This window comes from Falco rusticolus, chromosome 4, assembly GCF_015220075.1.
Source record: "Falco rusticolus isolate bFalRus1 chromosome 4, bFalRus1.pri, whole genome shotgun sequence".
In the NCBI taxonomy this organism is placed as follows: domain Eukaryota; kingdom Metazoa; phylum Chordata; class Aves; order Falconiformes; family Falconidae; genus Falco; species Falco rusticolus.
The window spans coordinates 55073386-55094311 of NC_051190.1; the positions used below are offsets into that span (position 1 = coordinate 55073386).

The window sequence follows — 20926 nt, forward strand, 5'->3', positions numbered from 1 at the left end:
GTACTTTTAATCTGTAGTCAGCATACATCGGTACTTCAGAAACTAAATGTATGGGCATCTCACTTTCTGGAGGGAGAGACTGATCTGTTGTGAAATGGCAGAGACAGATCCCAAACTAATTCAAGTGGTATAACACCAGACCACCTTTTTGAGAGAAAAAAAGTCCTGATTCCTTCCATGAAAGGGTTAGTGTTAAAGGATTTCCTTTTCTGTGAATGGGTTGTCTGGCTCAGATTTAGGGAGCTATGGACAAGTTGTGGTGAATAAAGGACTGTTACCACAGTTGGCACTGATACGTAGTAAGTATGTGGGGGAAGCAGGGGAACACTTGTCCAGAAGCTTGAAGGATTATTAGTGGTGCCTTCTTTTGACTCCAGAGGGTATCATAGGAAACAGATGTGGCAATTCAAGTATAAGTTCCTGTTGTAAGCTGCATGGTCTGTTTTACCAGCATTACCAGCAGGTCATTCCCTTTCTTTTTTTGCTTCCCTCCCTGCCACCCCTCAGTTTTACCTTTAAAGGTATCTAACTCAGAAACGTAAATGTCTTTAATTTGAAAGATCTTTGCAGTCAGTTGAACTGAGAGACTTGAGCCTCATACTTCTAGTAGTAAATGACAAATAATGAATTCTTCATCTGAAATTGCTGGCAAATGTTTCAGCTTTGTTTGCAAACATTGAAAATGTGCATTTGGAGACTGGATGCAAAGCAGATGAAGGAAATGGAGGTTTATGTAGCACTTAATAAAACGGTGGCTGTTTAATTTCTGATACAGGCTAATGCGTTCCTGACACTGGGGCACTGACTGGGCTGGACATCAGCAATATTTCCTTAGGATTAAATGTAATACAAGGTGGTAGGTACTTTCACCTGGAAATGTGAAGGTGCCCTTTCTTCTGCTCAGTCACACATTCCCCACACCTATGTACAGTACAAAGTTTCCTTTATAACACTAAGTTTGTGAAAAGTACAATGGCCTTTTTGCTCCCCTTGTGCCCATCCCCTTCCCCCCAGATAAATCTGCTGTCTGCCAAACTGTGACTGAAATCTGAAAAAAAAACCACCACCACCACCACCCCAAAAAAAAAACAACAAAAAACCCAAACCAAAACAAACAAACAAAAAAACCTGTTACCAGTTTGTCTAAAACCGGTACCTTTTGACTTTATACATATATTTGTCCTGGGAAGTGTTGTATGCCTCTTGTAAAGACAAGGACAATAGCAAGACAGGGAATTGATGAGAAAGAAACCCTGAAACTGATACTTGATTTAATCTTGGGTTTTGCAGGCGTGTGTGGGTAAGAATCGGGCTTTCTCTAACACGGAGGAAGCTGGCTTCCATATTCCGCAATAAAAAGGCATTGTGGGAAATGTAGTGCAGATACTTACCCGACAGGCTTGTTACTGTTAAAGTCGAGCTGCTTTAAGGCAGGAATAAGTCCCCCCTCCCAGCATTCCTCAATTTTTAGTACGTAATATTTTTCATGTGTCATTCTCATTTGTACTAGCTGGAGAAAATCAAGACAAGTTACCTTTCTACTGAGAAATTCTCTCACCAGTGATGCAGCCACTTCTTCCACAAAGGAGTTGTCCATGTTTAGCCCGAAGTGTGCTTAGGGGGCGTATTCTTTACTTCGTCTAACAAATCACTCAAGTCTGCCAGCATTGCAGCAAGTCTGCCAGCATTGCAGCTCTTCGGCGCGGCTTTCAGCCCCTGCAGTCCTGGGGCGGCGGCGGGCTGGCTGGCAGCGGCAGGGCTGTGTGCAGTCCAGTTGCTGGAGGTACGTTGCTGTGGAGACCATGTCATCGGAAGCAGAGAGAACTCCTCCCCCTGGGAAGGAAGCCGATGATAGACTTAAAATTGAAAGAGCTCGTGGTGTAACACTACGGCAAGCATCTCAGTAATTGTTTTAAATAAAATTAGAGAAAGGAATGTTCAAATCTGAGAGAAGAGACAGTTTCCTGATATATGTATGTGGTTTTTTTTAAAGAGGCATACATAGTTATTTGCAACCTATTACCTCTGTGCTAATGCAGCTTTTAACTATGTATGTTTCTTTAGGAAAATTACACTCAGGTGTAAAACAAACAATCAATCCAGCTGCTAAATTAATCCTAATCTGTCATACTGGCAACATCTAGTGTGGGAGCACTCATCAATTAAGTCTTTCCTTTCAGCCTACACCTATGTTGGCCAGTAATACAATATGCTAAATTGAGATTGTGGTGGATAACACTTTGGGCTTGGGGATCTGATTTAGGTTGCAGAGGTCATATAGAAGGGTACTCTACTGAAAGGTATTGTCCCAGAATAGAGATTGCTCAGCCTGGGCAGCCTTTTCCAATAGTTGACCACTCTTGGGTGGGGAAGCTATTTTCCTTATCTAGTTAAAATTTCACTTGCTACAGTTACTGACTGTTTTGTCTCACCCCCTTTAACTGTGCCTTCTGAGGCAAGTCTGGCTCTATCTTTGTTTTAACCAACATTCAATAGCTGCATATAACATCTAGAGCCTTACCTGTTCTTTTTATGTTTAGGCTGAGCATATGCTGCCCTCTCAGTTGCTTCTTGTGTGCTTCAGCCCCTTAATTGCCTGACTGGTGCCTTGCTGTATGTGATCCACTTCATCTGTCTTAAACTGAACAGTGGAGGAAGGAAAATAAAACAAAATATTCCCTGTGTGACCTCAGGAGTGCTTCACAGAGGGGCATTTGTGCTTTTACTAGTGCATTCTAGTATGTGGTTAGGTGCCTTTGCTGCAAGTGTATCCTACTGACTAAATTTCAGCTTGTTTACCTGCTCTCCGAGAGCCTTTTCTGCAAAGTTGCTTTCTTGCGTAACCAAGTCACAGGCTGTGTTTTTGAGTGGGTATATTCCCTCTTATTGCAGGGCTTTGCATTTCACCTTCACCCATATTCACATATGCATGCGTAGCAGATCAAGCAGAGCACCCGTCTTCAGCAGCTAGTCTATCCAGCACAACATCAAAACGTTGTCAACACACTCCAGAAGTCTCTTGGGTTGGTTGTGTCAGGCCACGTTTCTCTCCCAGGAGATGTTGAGATGCTTGAAATCCTGCATGAGAAGCAAGATCTGGTAACGGTGAATCTTTTTCCAGTTCTCTGAAGAAGTCCTTTGCTCTCGATGGAGCAGACTGTGTCAGATCCCCACAGCAATAGCTCTTTTCTTGACCCTTGTTTTGGTCCTGACCCATAAGCTCTTGCCTGGCTCATCACTTGTTGCATAGCAGGTCTCTGCATTCAGACTGCTGCTTTGCATACAGCACAGTTCTCCTGTCCCCTTTTCTTTGCTTCTTTTCTCTTCTCTTGAAATCCTGTAGCCATCCTGTCAGGTGAGCCATTTTTAGCAACTTCAGACCTGGTGTCTTGCTTACTTATGAGTTAACTTTGCATCCAGAAGTAACAAATGGTATACCTGCAAGAAAAAACTGGCTGGGTTTTCTATAATTTTACTTGGTAGGGCTGAAATACCAGCCTTTATTCTGCCACATGTGCATGTCAGCTCTGTGACTGACAGAGGGTGGAACACGACTCACAGGACCCCTACAATGGAAGAACAGCCAGTGGAGACAGCAAGGGTGATGTGCCTGTGAAGCTTAGTGAACAATGCAAAAAAGCAGATTTTATTTCAGAAGGGACCTGGGAGGGTGGACTTTGTTTTAGGTAAATGACTGTCAGCACTTGAGTAGATCAGCTGGTGGTGTAAATATTTCTCCCTGAGTTCATTAAAAGAGTGTGTCCTGGTTTAACCCCAAACAGCAGCTAAGTACCATGCAGCTGCTCACTCACTCCCTTCTCCCCCAACCCTTTCCCCAGAGGGATGGGGAGGAGAGTTGGGGGAAAAAGCTAAAGTCTTGTGGGTTGACATAAGAACAATTTAATAATTGAAACAAATCAGAATTATTAATGATAATAATACTAACAACAACAATTGTAATGAAAAGGAGAGAGAAGGAGAGAGGAATACAACCCAAAGGAAAAAAAAAAACCCAAAAAAACCAAGTGATGCTCACCACCCACTGACTGATGCCCAGCCAGTCCCCAAGCAGCGATTGGCAGGCCCCAGCCAATTCCCCGCAGTTTATAAACTGAACATGACACTCTATGGTATGGAATATCCCTTTGGCTAATTGGATCAGCTGTCCTGGCTCTGCTTCCTGCCAGCCTCTTAATGTACCTCCTCACTGGCTCCTGTACTTTTCCCCCCTTCTGCTGCAACGTAAACCCAATACACTGATCACCAAAATGCCTGAAGGAACAGGGATAGTGTAATGTAATGACTGCTCAGTGATTGCAGCACAGCTCTGGCTGTGGCGTTTGTAGCACTATTTAAAGACATTGGCACACAGTATTTTCAGCTACTTAGAATTAAATGTTTGCAAAAATGGAAGAATCTCTGCTCTGTTGTGGTTTAACCCCAGCCAGCCAGCAGCTAAGCTTCACACAGCCACTCACTCACTTTCCCCCTGGTAGGATGAAGGAGAGAATCCAAAGCTTAAAAGTGAGAAAACTCATGAGGTGAGAGAAAGATAGTTTAACAAGTAAAGCAAAAGCCACACCTGCAAGCAAAGCAAAACAAAGAATTCAGTCACTACTTCCTACTGGCAGGCATTCAGCCATCCCCAGGACAGCCAGGCTCCATCCCACATTAATGGTTGCTGGGGAAAACAAATGCCATCACTGTGAATAACTCCCCAGAAGGGGAATAAAGGTAGTGGATTGATTGATGCTGATAATATGCAGCTGTGGCCCTGCTTTGAGGGCAGTGGGTTGATTGACATGGATGATGTGCAGCTGTAGGGGGTGGTCGTCATCGTCATCATCATCATCATTGTGGTGGATGAAGCAGAGAGAAAGAGGATATGGATGAAGGAGGATGCTGGATGAAGGAAAACCTCAATGTAGCTGAGGTAAGGAGTGTGGTCTGGCCTCTGGAGGATGGAGAAACAGCATGGACAGTAGAGTTTGGCCAATGGTAAAGCGTTTTCGCTGTTTGCTTGTGCTGTGACACACCACCACCTCTTCCTTCTTCCCACATCTTATATACTGAACATGTCTTGACATCTGAAACCAGGACATGCTCACAAGTTGATTCCACGTCGACCTACTTTTGTAGAGTAGGAAGAACTCCCTAATTCTTTGTGGGAAGAAGAGAAGGGTGGGAAACCAGTATTATCAGATGAGAGTACTAGATGGCAGAGGGAAGTCCTGCAGGTGCTCGTGCAGTGGGAAGCCACAGGAGGCCTGTGGAGAAAGCTATATCAAGAGTCTGGGTTAGCATGTGAGGGGAAAAAATCTAGGTGCAGATAGTGAACTACAAAGATAATGTAATATAGAATGACAAAGGTAAGGTCTTCAGAGCTTTTACTTCTGAATCTCTTACAGTGTCTTACCCTCAGTTTCTCTTAGAAAAAATGGATGCTGTTACGTGTTTACAAAAAGTACAAGACCGTTTGCCTATTGCCAGCTTTTGATACCTCTGATTCCTTCTAAAAGAGGTAATGACTCTTGGAAGTGCATTTTCCCGAGCTGAAAGTGCCAGGAATGCCCTCTGGCTCCTGTAAGTCGCTATTGCAGCACTGAGAAAAGCTCTTGTCATGCAGCTACCGACAGAGCAGTACCGAGCAGTGGAGGTCTAAAGCATTTGCTGCATTGGCATGTGGCAAATCTCCTAACCTAGCCCCGCTGCAAAATCAGGTGTCAATGGCATGCTCCACTTCCCTGCAGCCCAACGCAGGCACCCCTGGGATCATGGGGTTCCTCAGCTGAGTAAGGTTGTGTCAGGCAGTGGGAAAGGGGATGTGCTATTTCTGTAGAAAATTAACTTAAGAAAATTCAGTGTGTAATCCCATGGAAGGGGATATTTTTTTTTTTACTATGTAGTATATTTATTGCTTTATATAGTTTTTCTGCCAGTAACCTTGTTACAACATACTCCAAAAACCTGTATGTTCAAGTGATCTGGGCAGGATCACTTCTATGCAGACAGAGGGATAAGGGACGCTGGCTGTCAAGCCCTCACTCTGCCTTTTGGGTTCCTGTTGATCAGCGGTAATGTGAGTTTGAGGGCACCTGCTGGGGATGTGTACCATGCTCAGCATGAGCACTGTTGGGAGAACATTTAATCAGAAGTCTCTGCTGATGATATCCATTTTTCCAGTGTCCGAGAACAGCAAGAGCAGATCTGCTTTGCAGAGGAAGGTGGGCGAGATGTCAAGGGTTACCACATCATGATTGGGGGTGGTGACATCGGCAAGGGTGCAGTCCCACATTTCCCAAGCATAGCAGATCTATCTGGAAAATACAGTATTTATAGACAGATAATCCAGACTATATTAATGAAAAGCAATTACTTAAAAGCATTGGCTATGCTATTTTTACTGTGTTTCTCCAAACTTATTGCCAAGTCTGGAGCACGGTAGCCACAGCCTTCTAGATCTCCATGACTGCATATGCTGATTATGGGAGTTAGTAGCGATAATGCTAAGATGCTTCTCTGCAACAGCAATCCAACTTCAGTCATCTCTAGTGTTACCGGTGTAGTATCTTGTCATATGTGCTCTACAGTCCAGTTTGATCATAGAACAGTATTTGGAGCACTACATGGCCAGTGCTCCTTGAGTTTCAGAAACAGCATTGCAGGAGAAGCAGTTTATAGTTGCCCTGTTTTACTTGAGCTACTTTGTTGTCCACCACTCTTGAACCATGATTTGAGCACTGGGTCGGGGGTGGGGGGGGTGGGGGGAGGGTGCGTTGGTTGTGTGGTGTGTGTGCAGGGAAGGAGAAAACAGATAAACACTTCCATCTTCCCATTTCACTGTTTTATATTCCCTTATTTTCACCAGCTGATGGAGTCATCAAAATCCCTCTGATGAATAGATGGGCAATCTGGGAGTTTGAGGCAATAAGTGTGGTGGTTCCTGCTCCAGCATGGTGTCAGCTACAGGCTGGAGCTCTCTCATATAGATATATAGGAGATACCTGACCTGATATATATATATATAACATACCTGACCTGGCATGCTGTGTTCTTTCCCCTTGAGAGTTCCCTAAAAAGTTCCTGATGTTTTGTTAAATATATTTAAGCTCAGATACTCTGATCTGATTAAGTTTTGGCACACATGGGTCTTTCCACTGTTGTTTCATTTGTCTTGGGGTAGACTGGAAGTGATTTTGCCTGACACAGGGTGGTTTGTGGTCTCCTTCCCCAGAGGTCACTATTATGGCCCACTGCTTACAGCCTACAACATTGCAAACTCCATCCCCCCTGTCAGATACATACTGAAGACTAGATTGTCTAGATACTAACAGTTTGAGCCGTTTGCTGTAACTTATGCAAACAAAGGGCTATAGTAGTAATGTACAGCAAAGTAAGCAACATACAGGCACCGCTGTTGTGGGATATATCCCTAGGCTAATGGGCCTAGCAACTCTGAGGCTACATGTGAAACCAGAGTGGCTTCTAAGCAATGTCGATTCATTACAGTGTAGGCATTTCACCACTGGTGGTTTCCCTTCTGTATCAATGTAACTTTATTGGTACTTCATCATATTTGTTATATGTAAAGGTATTGATTTCATTGCCTTCAGGTTCCACCCAGCAGGTAAATCTTGGTCCTCAGATTGTAGGGTCTCCATCCTTAGGGAATTCTACTGCTGCAGGTGGAGAGATGCAGCCTCAGCTCTTGGTCCGAGCATGTCTGGGACTGGCTGGTAGTATATGACCTAGATGAGTCTGGGGTGTTTGATTTTCTGCAGAGCTGTTATGGTAGATTACAGACTGTGTTAACTAACTGCATAGCTTGTTGGAGCTGAGATTTACACTCCTTGAGATTCCCTTTCTCCAAGGTCTCCAGAATGATTTTTGGTTGCATTGAGTGACAGGGTCTGCCAAGATGTGATGCTGTTGAGGCATAAGGGTGCTCAGCCGCCTTTTCTGTATAGTCCCGTAAACTTGATTCTCCTAATCAGCTGCCGGGTCAGTAGCAGCCAGCCCCTAATGCAGCAAGCCCAGTTTGGCAGCAGGATGCTGTGTAACCCATAGATGGGGCACCAGCTTCCAATGGTTTAACTGTGCTCTGACCTTTCCCCCAGTGCAGCTGCATCCCATCTGCTCTGGTTTTCCAGCATCTCCACAGCTGCTGCAGAGGCATTTCTGAGGCTGTTAACTGCAAATTTCCCATGTATCCTTCATCTCTGTCTGAGCAAAGGGCTGTTGAATGGTCACACTCTGGGGAAATGGCACTCCTGTCTGTGTGGGTCTATTAATCAACAGTAACTGGGGCTGCTTTATAGGCTTCTGTTTCTAATTAGTCACCAACCCCACAAGTATCACTGTCCAAGCTTCAGGATCCCAGTTGGTGACAGTCATGGTAGACACTTTGAGCTCACAGCCTGTTCACATAGCAGCTGGGGTAGCACAGTGTGTAGTTTAATTTGACTAGTTCAGCACCACTAGCTACTAAATATGTGCGATCCAGAAACATTCTTCTGGTTAGGGGCTAAGGGAAATACTGTCAGTAGTGTGAGTGACAGTTCCAGCAATCCAGCAAATGGGAGGTCTGGAAAGACTTCTTAAAATACTCTTTGAACATTGCGGTGTCTGTAAATATGAATAATTCCTGAGTAATGCACAAGGAGTAGAATAGATCTGGCTTTTAAAAGGCACCTGGAGTTAGCTAACATCTTTTTGATACAGAATTTTGAATACAATAGAGTCTGATATCAATGCAAAGTAATTAGAACAAGTTATATATTGCTGGTATAATTGCACAAAATTGTGTATGTGCTGCAATTTGTTGACTCCCATTGTTCTCAGCTTTGTGCTGTGGAGAACATAATTGCACTTAAGCCTGATGATTTAGATGCTTTTTGAGATTACCTTTATTTGGCTAGGCAGTGTTCCTGGGTGTTTGGGGTTTGTTTTTTTTTCTGAAAGTGCAGAACATTTCATTATATGTTAAAGGAGAAAGTGAAGTTCTGTAAAGATTTTCTAAATATGAAACGCATAAATGTTTTGTGAACAGAAGAAATTTCTGTAAATAAGAGTTTTGGAGAGTGACTGATTTATACAGGAAAGGACTTCACTGGTATATGGGTTGCTAAACAAGAAAGCTGGTTGAGCTCCTTGTTGCCAAAGCATTATTTGGGTCCACTGTTTTTGGGTTTTCTGTTGCCTGTCTTTTTTTTTTTTTTTTTTTTTTTTTTCCCTTAGCTCAGTCAGAGGTGTGGGGAAAAAACAAGTTCAAAGCATAAGAGAGAAACAGATGACTCTGACCTCTGTGTTCACACGTAGCTGCAGAATAGAGAGACACTTACCCAGGACATTTTAGAAATAAAGCTTTCATTCCTTCGTGTCCCCAGTAAATTCTGAACAATCCTGTTTTTCTTCCTGCACTGTCTGAAAAGATGCACAGGAGAGCTTCATCTTGTCTCATTGATGGCTCTCCTGTGATAACCCTGGGAGGAGCTGTGGCAGGGGCTCTTTTTCTCTGGGTGAGTTATTGGGGTTCACTTACCTGTTGTTCATCTGTGCTCCTTCAAGCTGATGACTCCTGTGGTATCTCAGAATAGTCAGGGCAAGATAATATTCAGGTTCTCCTATTTACCACTATCTGTGCTTCTTTGTGTTTGTGAAGATGAATTTTTTCTCACACAACCTAACAGATCTCTTCCACCCTGCGGCTTTTCTCCAGACTGAACAAGGCCTGTTCCTCAGCTGCTTCTTACAGGGCATGTGCTCCAGCCCCTGACCATCGTGGTGACCCTGTGCTGAACTGAATCCAGTTGTTCAATGTCTTCCTCATACCAGGGGTCCCAAAAATGTATGTGATGTTTCACATCTACAGATCATGTAGATGTTATCTAGTGAGCCATGGGGGATAATAATTTCCCTCGGTCATTTTTCCTTGATTAACAGGTCATGCTCCTTTTAATACAGTGCAGGATGCTGTCAGCTGCTTTTTCTGCCATGGCACACTGTTGGCTGGTGTGCAGACTGCTGACTAACAAGACCTCCATATCCTTTTCCACAGACTATTCCAAATAACCACCATCTCCTTCACACACTCAGACCTGTGTTCCAGGAGGACTCCACCATTTCCACACTGACAGAAGGAAAACTGACTAGCTCACAGGTCCCTGGGTAGAACTTTTGGCTTTTTTTTTAGGACAGCTGCTATGTTTGTCTTTCATCAATGACTGAGGACCTCCCTGGATCTCCACAGCTTATCAGAGATGACAGAGAGCAGCCTTGGTATGATATCAGTCAGTTCTTAGCACCCATGGGTGAAACCCATCTGGTTCTATGGAACTGGTGAAGTCAGGCTGTCACAGGTAATCCTTGACTTCAATCATATCTGCTGCCAGTAGTTCATCATCTTGGAGAGAATCTTAGAGGCCTGAGAGACCTTGTCAGCGGCAAATGAGGCAAAGAAGAAGTTGTCTAGGTTAAGCTTAAGTTTCTTTGCCATTATAAAGTCACCTGCATTGTAGAGCAACAGGCCCTTGTTTTCTTTGGTCAGCCTCTCATTACTAATGTGAGAGAAGCAGCTCCTTTTTTAGCTCTTGAAGTGTCCTACAAGCATGAACTGTGGGTGAGCTCTGGCTTTTCTAACACCATCTCCATATGCCTTTGCAGTGTTTCTGAATTCCTCCATTATAACCTGTAATCTGTCTATCACAGAGCTCTAATCATTCAGATTATCAAAATATCTTTTGTTTTGATATGCTCATGGTCTCCCTTGACTGTATCATTGCTGCCCATGTGAATGAGCAGCAAGTGCCCAAGGGCTTGATGAGCCTTGGCAGTCTCTCCTTGGCATCCCTGATCCAAGCCCAGGGGAAGTACCAAATCTCTCTGGACAGGAAGTTGGTTCTTTGCCTTGTCATCTGGCTCTGGGGTTCTCCACATTACGGGGCCAAACCCCAAGGTAGGGGCTTTGAAATGATTTGGAGTCCTGGTCACAAACAATGTGGGCAGCTATACCAGCCTGCTCTAGAGCAGTGGTTTGATTCTTGGCCACTTACTGAAATGACCTTGGAAAATGGATGAAGCTGGCCTTTGAGACTTCATGGGAGGTCTGAGGGTTGTGGGGGTTTTATTCTTTTTTCTTTTTTTAATCATCATCTAGGCTCACTGATAAATTAAAATTTAGGTGTCTGATCCTCTTTCTGCTGAAAAGGCAGGTCCTGTTCCTGGTACTTACCCTCCTTGGTTTTTCCTTGGGGCTAACCTTTGTGTGCGTTCCTCTGTGGAACTACCAAGTGCTCATGTGTGTTCTTGATTGTTTGAGACCTTTGGAAGGAAGAGTGTGTATTGACAGTACAGACATACCTGAGTGAGTTTAAAGAGATCTTCTGGGTGGCATGGTAGCGCCTTGACTGACTTGACCAGATGGTGAACCAGATTCTTACTATTTAAAATGTACTGTATGTAGCTATAATTTTACCCTACAATTTAAAACTCCTTGCTTTGTTACTCCTGGTATAATGGATTGATCTTTGCATGTCTGCATTTTAGAGAAACAATTTTCTCTCCTTTGTGATTCATGTTCTCTTATTCACATGAATAATTGTGTTGCCTTGTTCTCTACATTTTTTCCAAGATAAATTATTTCATGCAACAGTACTTGAAATGCTACATTTTAAGCATTAAATTAACCTTGGATGTGAGACATAGATCAGCAACATTGTACTAGGAAAGGATTTCTATTAAATAATTGACAGATTCTTTTAAAGCGGTGCTTAAGCTCTTGAAGGCTATGACACCCACTTCAAATTATAGAATTTGGTTTTGAGAAAAATGGTGTGTTTAGCTGGAGCTTGGCTCATTAATGCAGATATTCATTAGAAATAATTCCATTTCCGTTCTGCAGTTGTACATTTTATTTAAAAGTAAAGTAGTTTGTGTTGACTGTATTCTCTTCTAGAGCTGCTGTGAACAGGAATATAGGAAATTACAGCTGATAAGCTGCAGAAGTATTAAAATACATATAAAAAAACGGTATTGCACAAGGGAACTTGAAAGGCTTTTAAATGTCTCCAGAGTAGTTGCTCTAGGAAGCAGGTATTGCACTTTCTTCATCACCTGGTGGTGGTATTAGCATGTTTCTGGGCATGGATGCTCTTTGGTCATGTCCTGGGTGTAGTATCTTCTTTCCAACCCTGAGGCAACATAGCTTATTAATGAGAAGTTAGTTGAAAATACAAATATATCATGTCCATGGGATTCCCTTTACCCAAATACTGACTGATAACAGTCATACAAATCCAGCAGCCTAGTCAGGCCGGATTTCTCATTGCGAATCTGTACCAAATCATTCCAAACACAGTTGTATTTGTGTATGTGCTCAAAATTTATTCTTTATTTTGAACTGTCACTGCCAGGGAGGACATTAATGAGCCCATAATTCTAAGGTACCTACTGAAGCCCTTATGGATGGGAACTGTGTCAGCAGTGCTGCAGGCTTCTGGCAGAGCAGCTGTAAGGCTGGGCAGCAGGCCTTTGCCAGCAGTTCTGCAGATTCGCATCTGAAAGAATGCTGCCCCGTTCGGGTATTTCAGTAGCATTATTGGTTTGGTCCAGTACTTGTGTGTTGAAGCTGATTCACTATAGAGAATGTCAGAGATGTGGGAATCTTCCCGTGGCCTTCATCAGACAAGACCAGTGCAAGAAATTCACTGAGTGGTTTTTTTCTACCCTCGAGTGCTTCTATTATGCTTTCTTCATCAAGCAGTCCTGTTGATTTCTTAGCTTGCCTCCTGCTTTTAGTGGTTTTAAAGAACTTTTTACTATGAAGTTGAGTATCTATTGAAAGGTGCTGTTTGAATTCATTTCCATCTTAATTTCTTGTTTACATTTCACCTGGCATGTTGTATGGGTTTTCTGTTCTCTGCATGTGCACAGGCTTTCCATTTCTTTAAATTCTGACCTTTTCCTTCTGACAGCCTTCTTAGCTCCCTCTTGAGCCAAGCAAGAATTAAGGGGGGGGGGGGGGGAGGGTCCTCCTTTTTTTCCTTTTGGTCCATGTTTTATCTGGGCTTCTAATCCAGTATCCTGTACAGTTTTTAGATTGTTTGTAGATTTGATTGTTCCTGCTTTTGGGGCTGTTCTTTTCATCTTTCTCTTGACTAATAGCCTTGTTTTTACATTGTTCCATTTCTTCACACTTTTTATCTAGTGCTTTCTTCACTCACCCACTCTTTTCTATAGTAGCCTAACTGTGTTGTGATCACTGCTAAAGAACAGCTCTTCCAGTGATTCCACTTGAACTGGTTCCCAAGCACCACTTGAATCTAAATCCAAAATAGCATCTCTTATGTGCATTCCTATGCAGGTTCTTCTAGGAGTTTTTTTTCTGCATATCATCCTGGTAAATTGCTGACCCATTCTGTGTTTTGGTATTTTAACTCCTCTTATTACCAGTCCAAAATGTACAGTTTCTGTGTTCAGCATTTCATGATCACTGTCATTACCCTTATGGGGATCAGTAGTGTCCAGTTCCAGTGCTAAACTGGAATTAGGTTGTGGGACTTCTAACCTCAAGGATTCTGCCACGCTTCTCTCTTCTTATAACATCTTCATGCTATTACACTACAAACATGTATTCCAATATTGTTTAAATAATTATACACCTGCCTCTGTTACTTTTGCAAGGTTGATTACTTGGCATTTGTCATCCCATTGTTGAAGGACCTTGTTTTCCCTGGATCCTTGGGATGTCTGTTGCTATTGGGGCAGTCATTAGATGTCAAGCATTTCATTTGGCCTCCTACCAGGTCTGGATTCAGTAATCTGACCAGAGCACACCTGCTTTATTGAGGTTGCTGCAGTCCCAGCCCTGGACTCAGGAGGAATGTTTGGCTAGTGTTTTCTTAAGAACTTTATTGATGTGCGATTGAAAAGCTGTTTCATTTTATAAAAATAAAAGGCATGGCACCATGCTTTTTTTCAGCATTCCTTACTCCTTGTCAGTCTAAGGGGGACTGGGAACATAGGAAAATGCTTCAAAAAAGCCTTTATTCTGTATTGCATGGTAGCATTGGTTGTTTCCCTAAAGGTCTGTGCAGTTCTGCGTATTTGAGAATTACAAACATAGAGCAAGTAATCACAGAGATGCCAGATGCAGTTTGAAATACAGTAATGTAATCCCTTGTATAACTCATGAAGTGTGAGTTATGGCATTGTTTCAGTCTGAAACTTCATCTATCTTTTTGTCTTGCTTCTCTGAAAAATGAGTACTGGATTAATGGGAACAGCCTTCTATTACAGAAGAAGTATAAAACAAAGGTACAAATTTCTTAGAAGCACACTAATGAAAGCAAACAATATGTACTTTTCTACCACTGAGTTTTATAATTGCATCTGAGGCCTTGAAAGTAAGCAGCTGTGTAATTTTTAATATTGTAATATTTCATCTAGAAATGTGATGGATGCCTTGTTCTTCATCAGCCCTGTTCTTAAGAGAGTACTGGATATCCTGTGTGTAATGATGTGTATCTTGGGTACAATGGTGCTATTAGTTTCCCAACACCAGGTTGTCATAATTGTGTGAATATTGCATTTTAAATCGTTAAAAACTAATTTAGTCAAAATCTCTGGGACTGTTTGCTAATACAAGATGTTAAGCAGCAGGAGTCAGAGAAACTAGTCTTGTCTTAATGCTGGGATAATAGTTATAAACAAATGTTCATCATTATTCTGTTGGAAATATGGAAGCAATACAACTTGGGGTCTGTTTTGTAGCATTCATGCAGCATCTGATAACAGTAGGCTTTTCTGCTCATTCTTTGTGCAACTCTTGCATAGTTGCTGATAGCCTAAATTTCTTGAACTTTTCCCCTTTTTTATTTCATCCTGTCTTAATGAGTTAACTGTCCTGATGTCTGCTGAGGTTCTTGCAGAACTTTGTTGTCCTGCAATTTGTAAAGCAGGAGAAGAGAGAGAACACAGAGGCCATGGATGGACATTTCTTATCGGCCAACCTCTCTTCACTACAGTCTATTTTAGATGACTGTACTTCAACCAAACTTTCTTTTTTTTTCCTTGTTATGATATGCGTCCTTTGTTTGCTGGAGCAGTTGTGTGGGCATAGAAGTAATTCTGAGCCCATACTACCATGGGAACAAGTTCCATTGGCTTGATACTCTGGTGACTTAGATGGCTTGCTTAGGATCCTGAAAGTATGAAGCTCTTGTGTAGTGTTTGCAAGTGCCCATTACAAAGTGCAGTATGTAAAATCGTTGCCCATTTTTCTTGCCTATGTAAATCACAAATATAAAGATAGGAATTCCTCTGGTCCGTATGAGGGGATATTCATCTAGGTGGCTGCTGCACTCTCAGTAAATGCATCTTTCCCACCCCTTTGGAAGTCTCTCAGTGGTCTCTCTACCCTTCATAGGAACTGTTGCTACTTTCCTGCATGGAAATGCTTTGATAATGACCGCTCTACCTTTGCTGAGTCCACCTGCCACCATCCCAAAAGTCAAATAATCAGAATAGGGCTACTCTGTGTTCAGAAAGAACAGATACCTCTCCTAGCAGTTCATGCAGTGCAGTAAGCTGTTGATACCTATTTCTGGACAGGAGTTAAGGGGCAGGAGTTTCCAAGTTGTGTCCCGTAGTTTTTCATGGTCTGTTCAGTTAACTAAATCTCAAGGCAGTGCCCAGTCTACTTGCAAACCTTAACAGAAGCAGTTTAAGTTCAGTGGCTCACATTATTTTTTTTTTCTGCAATGATCTGCATCTCAAAGATCCAGAAAAACAGATAAACTTTGAGGAAAGATTTCACTGGTTCAGAATGATTTCTAGTAACAGCTGTATGACTGTGTGGAAAATCAAGAGTATATTCTGTTATTTAAGTAGAAATTGGCACTGTTGTCAGGAAAATAATTAACCAGTAGTGAACAATAATATGCTTTGGCAGATAGGCTGGGAAATAAACAAAATGCAGAATAAAATTGCAGGTACAAAATACATGCTCTGACTGTCAAGTCAGTTTTCAAACATCCTTTTTCTTTTAAGATTTTTTTCCCTTCTGATAAAACATATGTTTAATACAAGGGTATGAATCAAAAGAATAGATGAGATGTTTCATTTTTCTGTGCATATCATTGTCAACAAAATAAATTGTTGCCTTGACTCTTTCCAAGATTTTGCTTGCTTTTATGGATTCTGTAGGGCTTCCTTTCCAGACTAGCCTTGCTTTCATATCTTGTCTTTAAAACCTTTACCTTCAAGCAGTAACTTCTTGCAGAATCTAATTGTTCTGATTGAAACAGAAATAGATTGAGATCCCTTTTTTGTTGTTTCTTTGGGGGAGGATTTTAAGAAGCAGTTAAGAAGATGGAGCAGCCAGAAGGCCCTGCCTTAGCATCCTTTCAAACACCTTTAAAGCTGTTAAGAATAAACAGAAATGCTCCACTTCCTTTAGTTTTGCCCTCAAATATGTCAGTCCATCTCAAGCTTTTGCACCTGCTGTGTGTTTGCAGTGGTTTTTGACTTCTGGTATGAATTGAGAACCCTCATCTCATACCAGATCATTGCTATTTTGTTTCTTTTATACACAGTTACAGTGACACATTGGGATGGTCAAGCAGTTTTCTTCTTGGTGTCATCCTATTGTCCCTTTTTCTACTGGAAAATGCATGAATAATGGCATGTCTTTGGAGCACAGTTCTGGCTCAGCAAATTTACAATGCCCCCCCCCCCCCCCAACTCTGCAGGCTAACTGACTGAGAACAGTGCTCTGCGTGCTGCAAAACACTCTTTTCTTCCCCTAAAATGTGCAGCCACCTTCTATTAAGAAATTCACCTGCTGTGGACAACATGCTAGCTGTGGGGTTTTTTTCTCAGTACTGAGCAATCTGCAGAAGTTTTTGCATCTGGCCTTGAAAAGCTTTTCCTACTGTAGTTTTCAAAGGCTTGACATCTCCTTCCTTTCCTTTTCTCCCACAATTTGCAGCCTACTGCAAGCTTCTGTTGAAATTGAAGTGTCTGCCATCCCACTCCTCCTGATACTTTCTGTCCTCCTGTTTGTAGGCAGACTGAAGAGGGTTGCTGTGCCAATTAACAGCTGATAGGTATTGCTTTGCAAAAAACCTGTCTCTTTTTTTTTTTTTTTTTTCCCCTCCTCCCTGGAGTGTGTCATCATTAATGGCATCAAACTGGATGCTTGAAATGTATTGTTTTATTGGGAATTAAAAATAGGCAGGGAAAAGGAGGAAAAATTAGAAAGACAGCGTGTAGCTGCATGCAGACTGTACTTATGTAAATGGACTAGTTTCTGAAAACCAGGTCATGAATGAATTGGGAATTTCTTATAAATCCCACATGAAATACTTCAGATTTTTAGCGATTGCTTTTTCCCCCCTCTCTTCTCTCCCGTCTTGTGTCTTATGCTGAAGATACAGAGTGAAATCTTCACTAATAATTTACTAGGGATTCTCCATGATAAATTCTGCAATGCTTGTAGTCTGCAAACTAAACAGGAATTTACTGCTTTGGCCTTAATTGATTAACTGATGTAAAAATCTACATCAAAACATTTTAATATATTCAGTTTGTTGTAAAATGGGGGATCCAGATCAGTAACCATTTGATAAATACCAACAAAAGAAATCAGAGTTCAGGCAAGTAATGTGGCTTTAATATGGAAAAGTTAGACAAATGAAATGATTTATGAAGATGCTAAATCTAACGTGAAGGATTTTTTAGTTCCTTACTGCAGTCTTGCTTTAAAACACTAGGGTGAGCTCGTGATTCATGGTTTCTAGTTTTTTCCAGATGCTTGCTTGGGGAGCTGAGCCTCCTCATGTTCTCCTAACCATAAATAAAAAAGAAACTTTAAATAAAATACTGCCTTTTACTCCATGTTGTAGCAATATATTTTTTTGCCTAATTGAAGTTGAAATGTAATTTAATAAAAAACATAAATAATATTCTCAATAATTAATTAGGAAAATATTATTTACAGATCCTTATCCACTGCTTATTCAAAAACATATGATTTTTTTTTGGCCTGTAACAGTTCCAGGTGTTTTGGAACCCATTTAGCATAAGCTTTTTTCTTTTTTTTTTTCCCCTTCTGAGAGAAGAACAGGATTTTTAGTGTAACGTTAGAATTTTTGTCATGCATTTTTTGAATATTTTCACTGTCGTAGTGGTCCCAACTATTCTAAATTTCCGTTGCAGTATTTGGGAGCATTTGGGTAAATGAACCACAAACAGTAGTAGCATTTCCGTTCCTTGATTGGATGAGCAGTTCTGGCATGAATAACATACTTGTGTGTGTACAGATAGTCTTTGGAGCCTCAAATATGCACCCATGAGATCTTGAAACTAATTTCTTATGAGTATTTCTGCTAAAAGAGGAATGCCTGGGTACTTGCTGAGAGCCAATGTAAAAGGATGTCTGTCCCAAGGTCCTGCAGGAATTCAAGCCTAGTTGCATTTGTTGCACTGTAATTTGAATCACTTCCAGTCCAGCAGCTTACAAACTTGTTTGGATTTTGTACCTAGACTGTGTGAAAAAATGAGATCTGCAGAAACTACACAGGAACTGAAAATGCTTAATGTTTGGATTGAAAAATAAGGCTGAAGTTATCTGTAGGTTTGCAGACACGCACTTACTTGTGTGTATGTACATATGTTAATAAGTCATATGGTTTCTGTGGCTGCTGTCTTGGTCATTTATTCAGTCCTCAGCATTGCTACCTCAAATACAAGACAACTGTACTGTATATTTGCACCACAACCCTGGGTTATGGCAAGCTCCTGAACTCAGAATTAGATTAACTGATCCAGACCCTACTGCAGCGTTTAGAGTCCAAGTTTTGGAGGTAATTCTGCAATTTGGAGTAGCAACAGGATGAAATCATGACGGTTTTTAGGCTAGATCTCTCCAGGTCACACTGGCAGGTGCAAGAAAATCTGCAGTGGACAGGTCTGGCAAAACCTTATTTCTGTTCTTAAATACACCTTTAATGACACCCTTTGGTGTGGCATCGTATATCTATTTTATATAGAATTGCACCAAGGTCACTTTGATTGGATTCTCTTATATTAAGAACAGACCTGATGATGGGGAAATCTTTCCATGCATAAAAGGGTTTAAAAACGAAGATTCACAGAAATCGAGTGAATGAGTTTAGTGAAGTCCAGGAATAGCAAGTGTTTGAGTGAGGGAGGTAAGTTAACATCTCACGTGCATCAGCCTGTGTCACACAGGTTTTGCTGCACAAGGGAGCCTCAAGAGGAGATGATTAGTTGGGATGTTACCATTTTACCCATTGCTTTCCCCATGTTTTAAATCAGACTGAGGGAGAAAGCCTAGTGGATCGTTAGCTTTCAGTGATAAAGGCTTCACAGAACTGGGCTGTAAGTGCAGGAGGTCATAGCACAATGCTGCATAGTTGCCTCTCAAGAGGAGTCTATGGACTTTTCATTTTCTCCTGTTTGTGAATGTTCTCAGTTTAATCCTTTTGTTTATTGAGACCTAAGGCCTTCTTATGTTTATGCATCAGCAATTATCTGTTTACTCCAGCATGGATAAGAGGCTATAAGGTTACAGTTGCTGCTTACATATCTTTGAATGTCAGTTCTTGTGATTGCTCTGTTTTTATGGGCCATTTGTTTTCATCTAACAATGCTGTTCCTTTTTTGAACAACTGTCCTCATTAGTGTTATGTAGTTCAACAACAGCGTCTAATTGTTGGAGCCTCTGCTTCCCTCACCATTCATCCAGATGTGTGGGGAGGTTTTGTTTGTGTTACAGATTGTTTAGTGAAAACCTTCATAGAAGTGGCATTGGATCGGAAAGTGGTCTAGGGATTAAATAATTGATTACAGCAAGAACATGCAATTGAAAATAGGCAGTAAAATTCAGGAGAATGTGGGGGAAGTAAAAATAATTTTTAATAGAGATTCTGTAGAAAAAGGCTAAAACTTTCCACTTCAAACAATCTGTAATTTACAGTTAACCTACAATTAAAACTTTCAGATGTTAAGAGTGTTCATCTTCTATAATATCAAACATGTATTTTGACTCCAATGTCAGTTTTGTTCTTCCCTCCTGTAACAGACAGTTCCCGAACCTTGAATCTCTTTCAAAATTCAGAGGTATTTAAAATTTGGATTTAAAATGTTTTATGCCTGAGGGCTGTTCCTACTTCACATGTTCACCTAATTTGAATGAAGACCTTGAGGTCTGTCCAACCATCAAAGGTATTGGAATTTGCTCTTCTGGAGAAACATTTGAGTTTTTCACTGGGGGAAAGGAAAGGTAAAATTCCAATGGAAATTGTATCCTGCCTTTCCAGCAGTCCAAGCAAGCATTTATGATTCTGTTTCTGTTCTTACTGAAAGCATGCCTTCAATATCAGAAGCTTGTTAGAAATTACCCATAAGGTAGCTTTGAAACGTTTGTGGCTCTGAAATATTCCTGTGCTGTCTTTAGGATCATCATTCAAAGATTATAAAAAAAAAATCTATGCTTTTATGTTCATGTTTTTTGGTAGAAGCTAATTATAGATACTAAAACTAGCTGAAGCAGATGACTTTTTTCTTTTTCTTTTTTCTTTTTTTTTTTTTCGTGGAGGCATAGAGCCAAGATCATCATTACAAGGTTGCACAGTTTGTTGCCTGCGTAGGCCTGGGGAGCAGATGGAGGGAGGTATAGGGACTCTCTCAAGTAGAACTGGCTGGGAAACAGTACATCTGCTTTGTGAAAATAGGGACATTTTGAAATATGTGTGGATGCTAGTGTGGAGCTAGGCATGGCACTTCCGTGATAGATTGGGAGAGAAAGCAGCCTTCCTGCAACAGCAGGCTTCACTGCTGAAGACAAGCTCTTGGTGATGGTGATGTCAGATGCTGTGTGCACAGTGAGATTTGAGCCCAGGTG

At 41.4% G+C, this 20926-nt stretch overlaps 1 protein-coding gene across 1 annotated transcript in view; it reads right to left on the reverse strand.

Annotated features, from left to right (window-relative positions):
* Positions 1-1809, reverse strand: part of MINDY4 (MINDY lysine 48 deubiquitinase 4) — an 82430-nt gene extending 80621 nt beyond the window's left edge. Inside the window, exon 1 of the mRNA XM_037386778.1 lies at positions 1535-1809. Within this exon, the coding sequence (XP_037242675.1) occupies positions 1535-1597 (63 nt within the window). The 5' untranslated portion in view covers positions 1598-1809. The remainder of the gene's footprint in view (positions 1-1534) is intronic.
* Positions 1810-20926: the final 19117 nt, after the last annotated feature.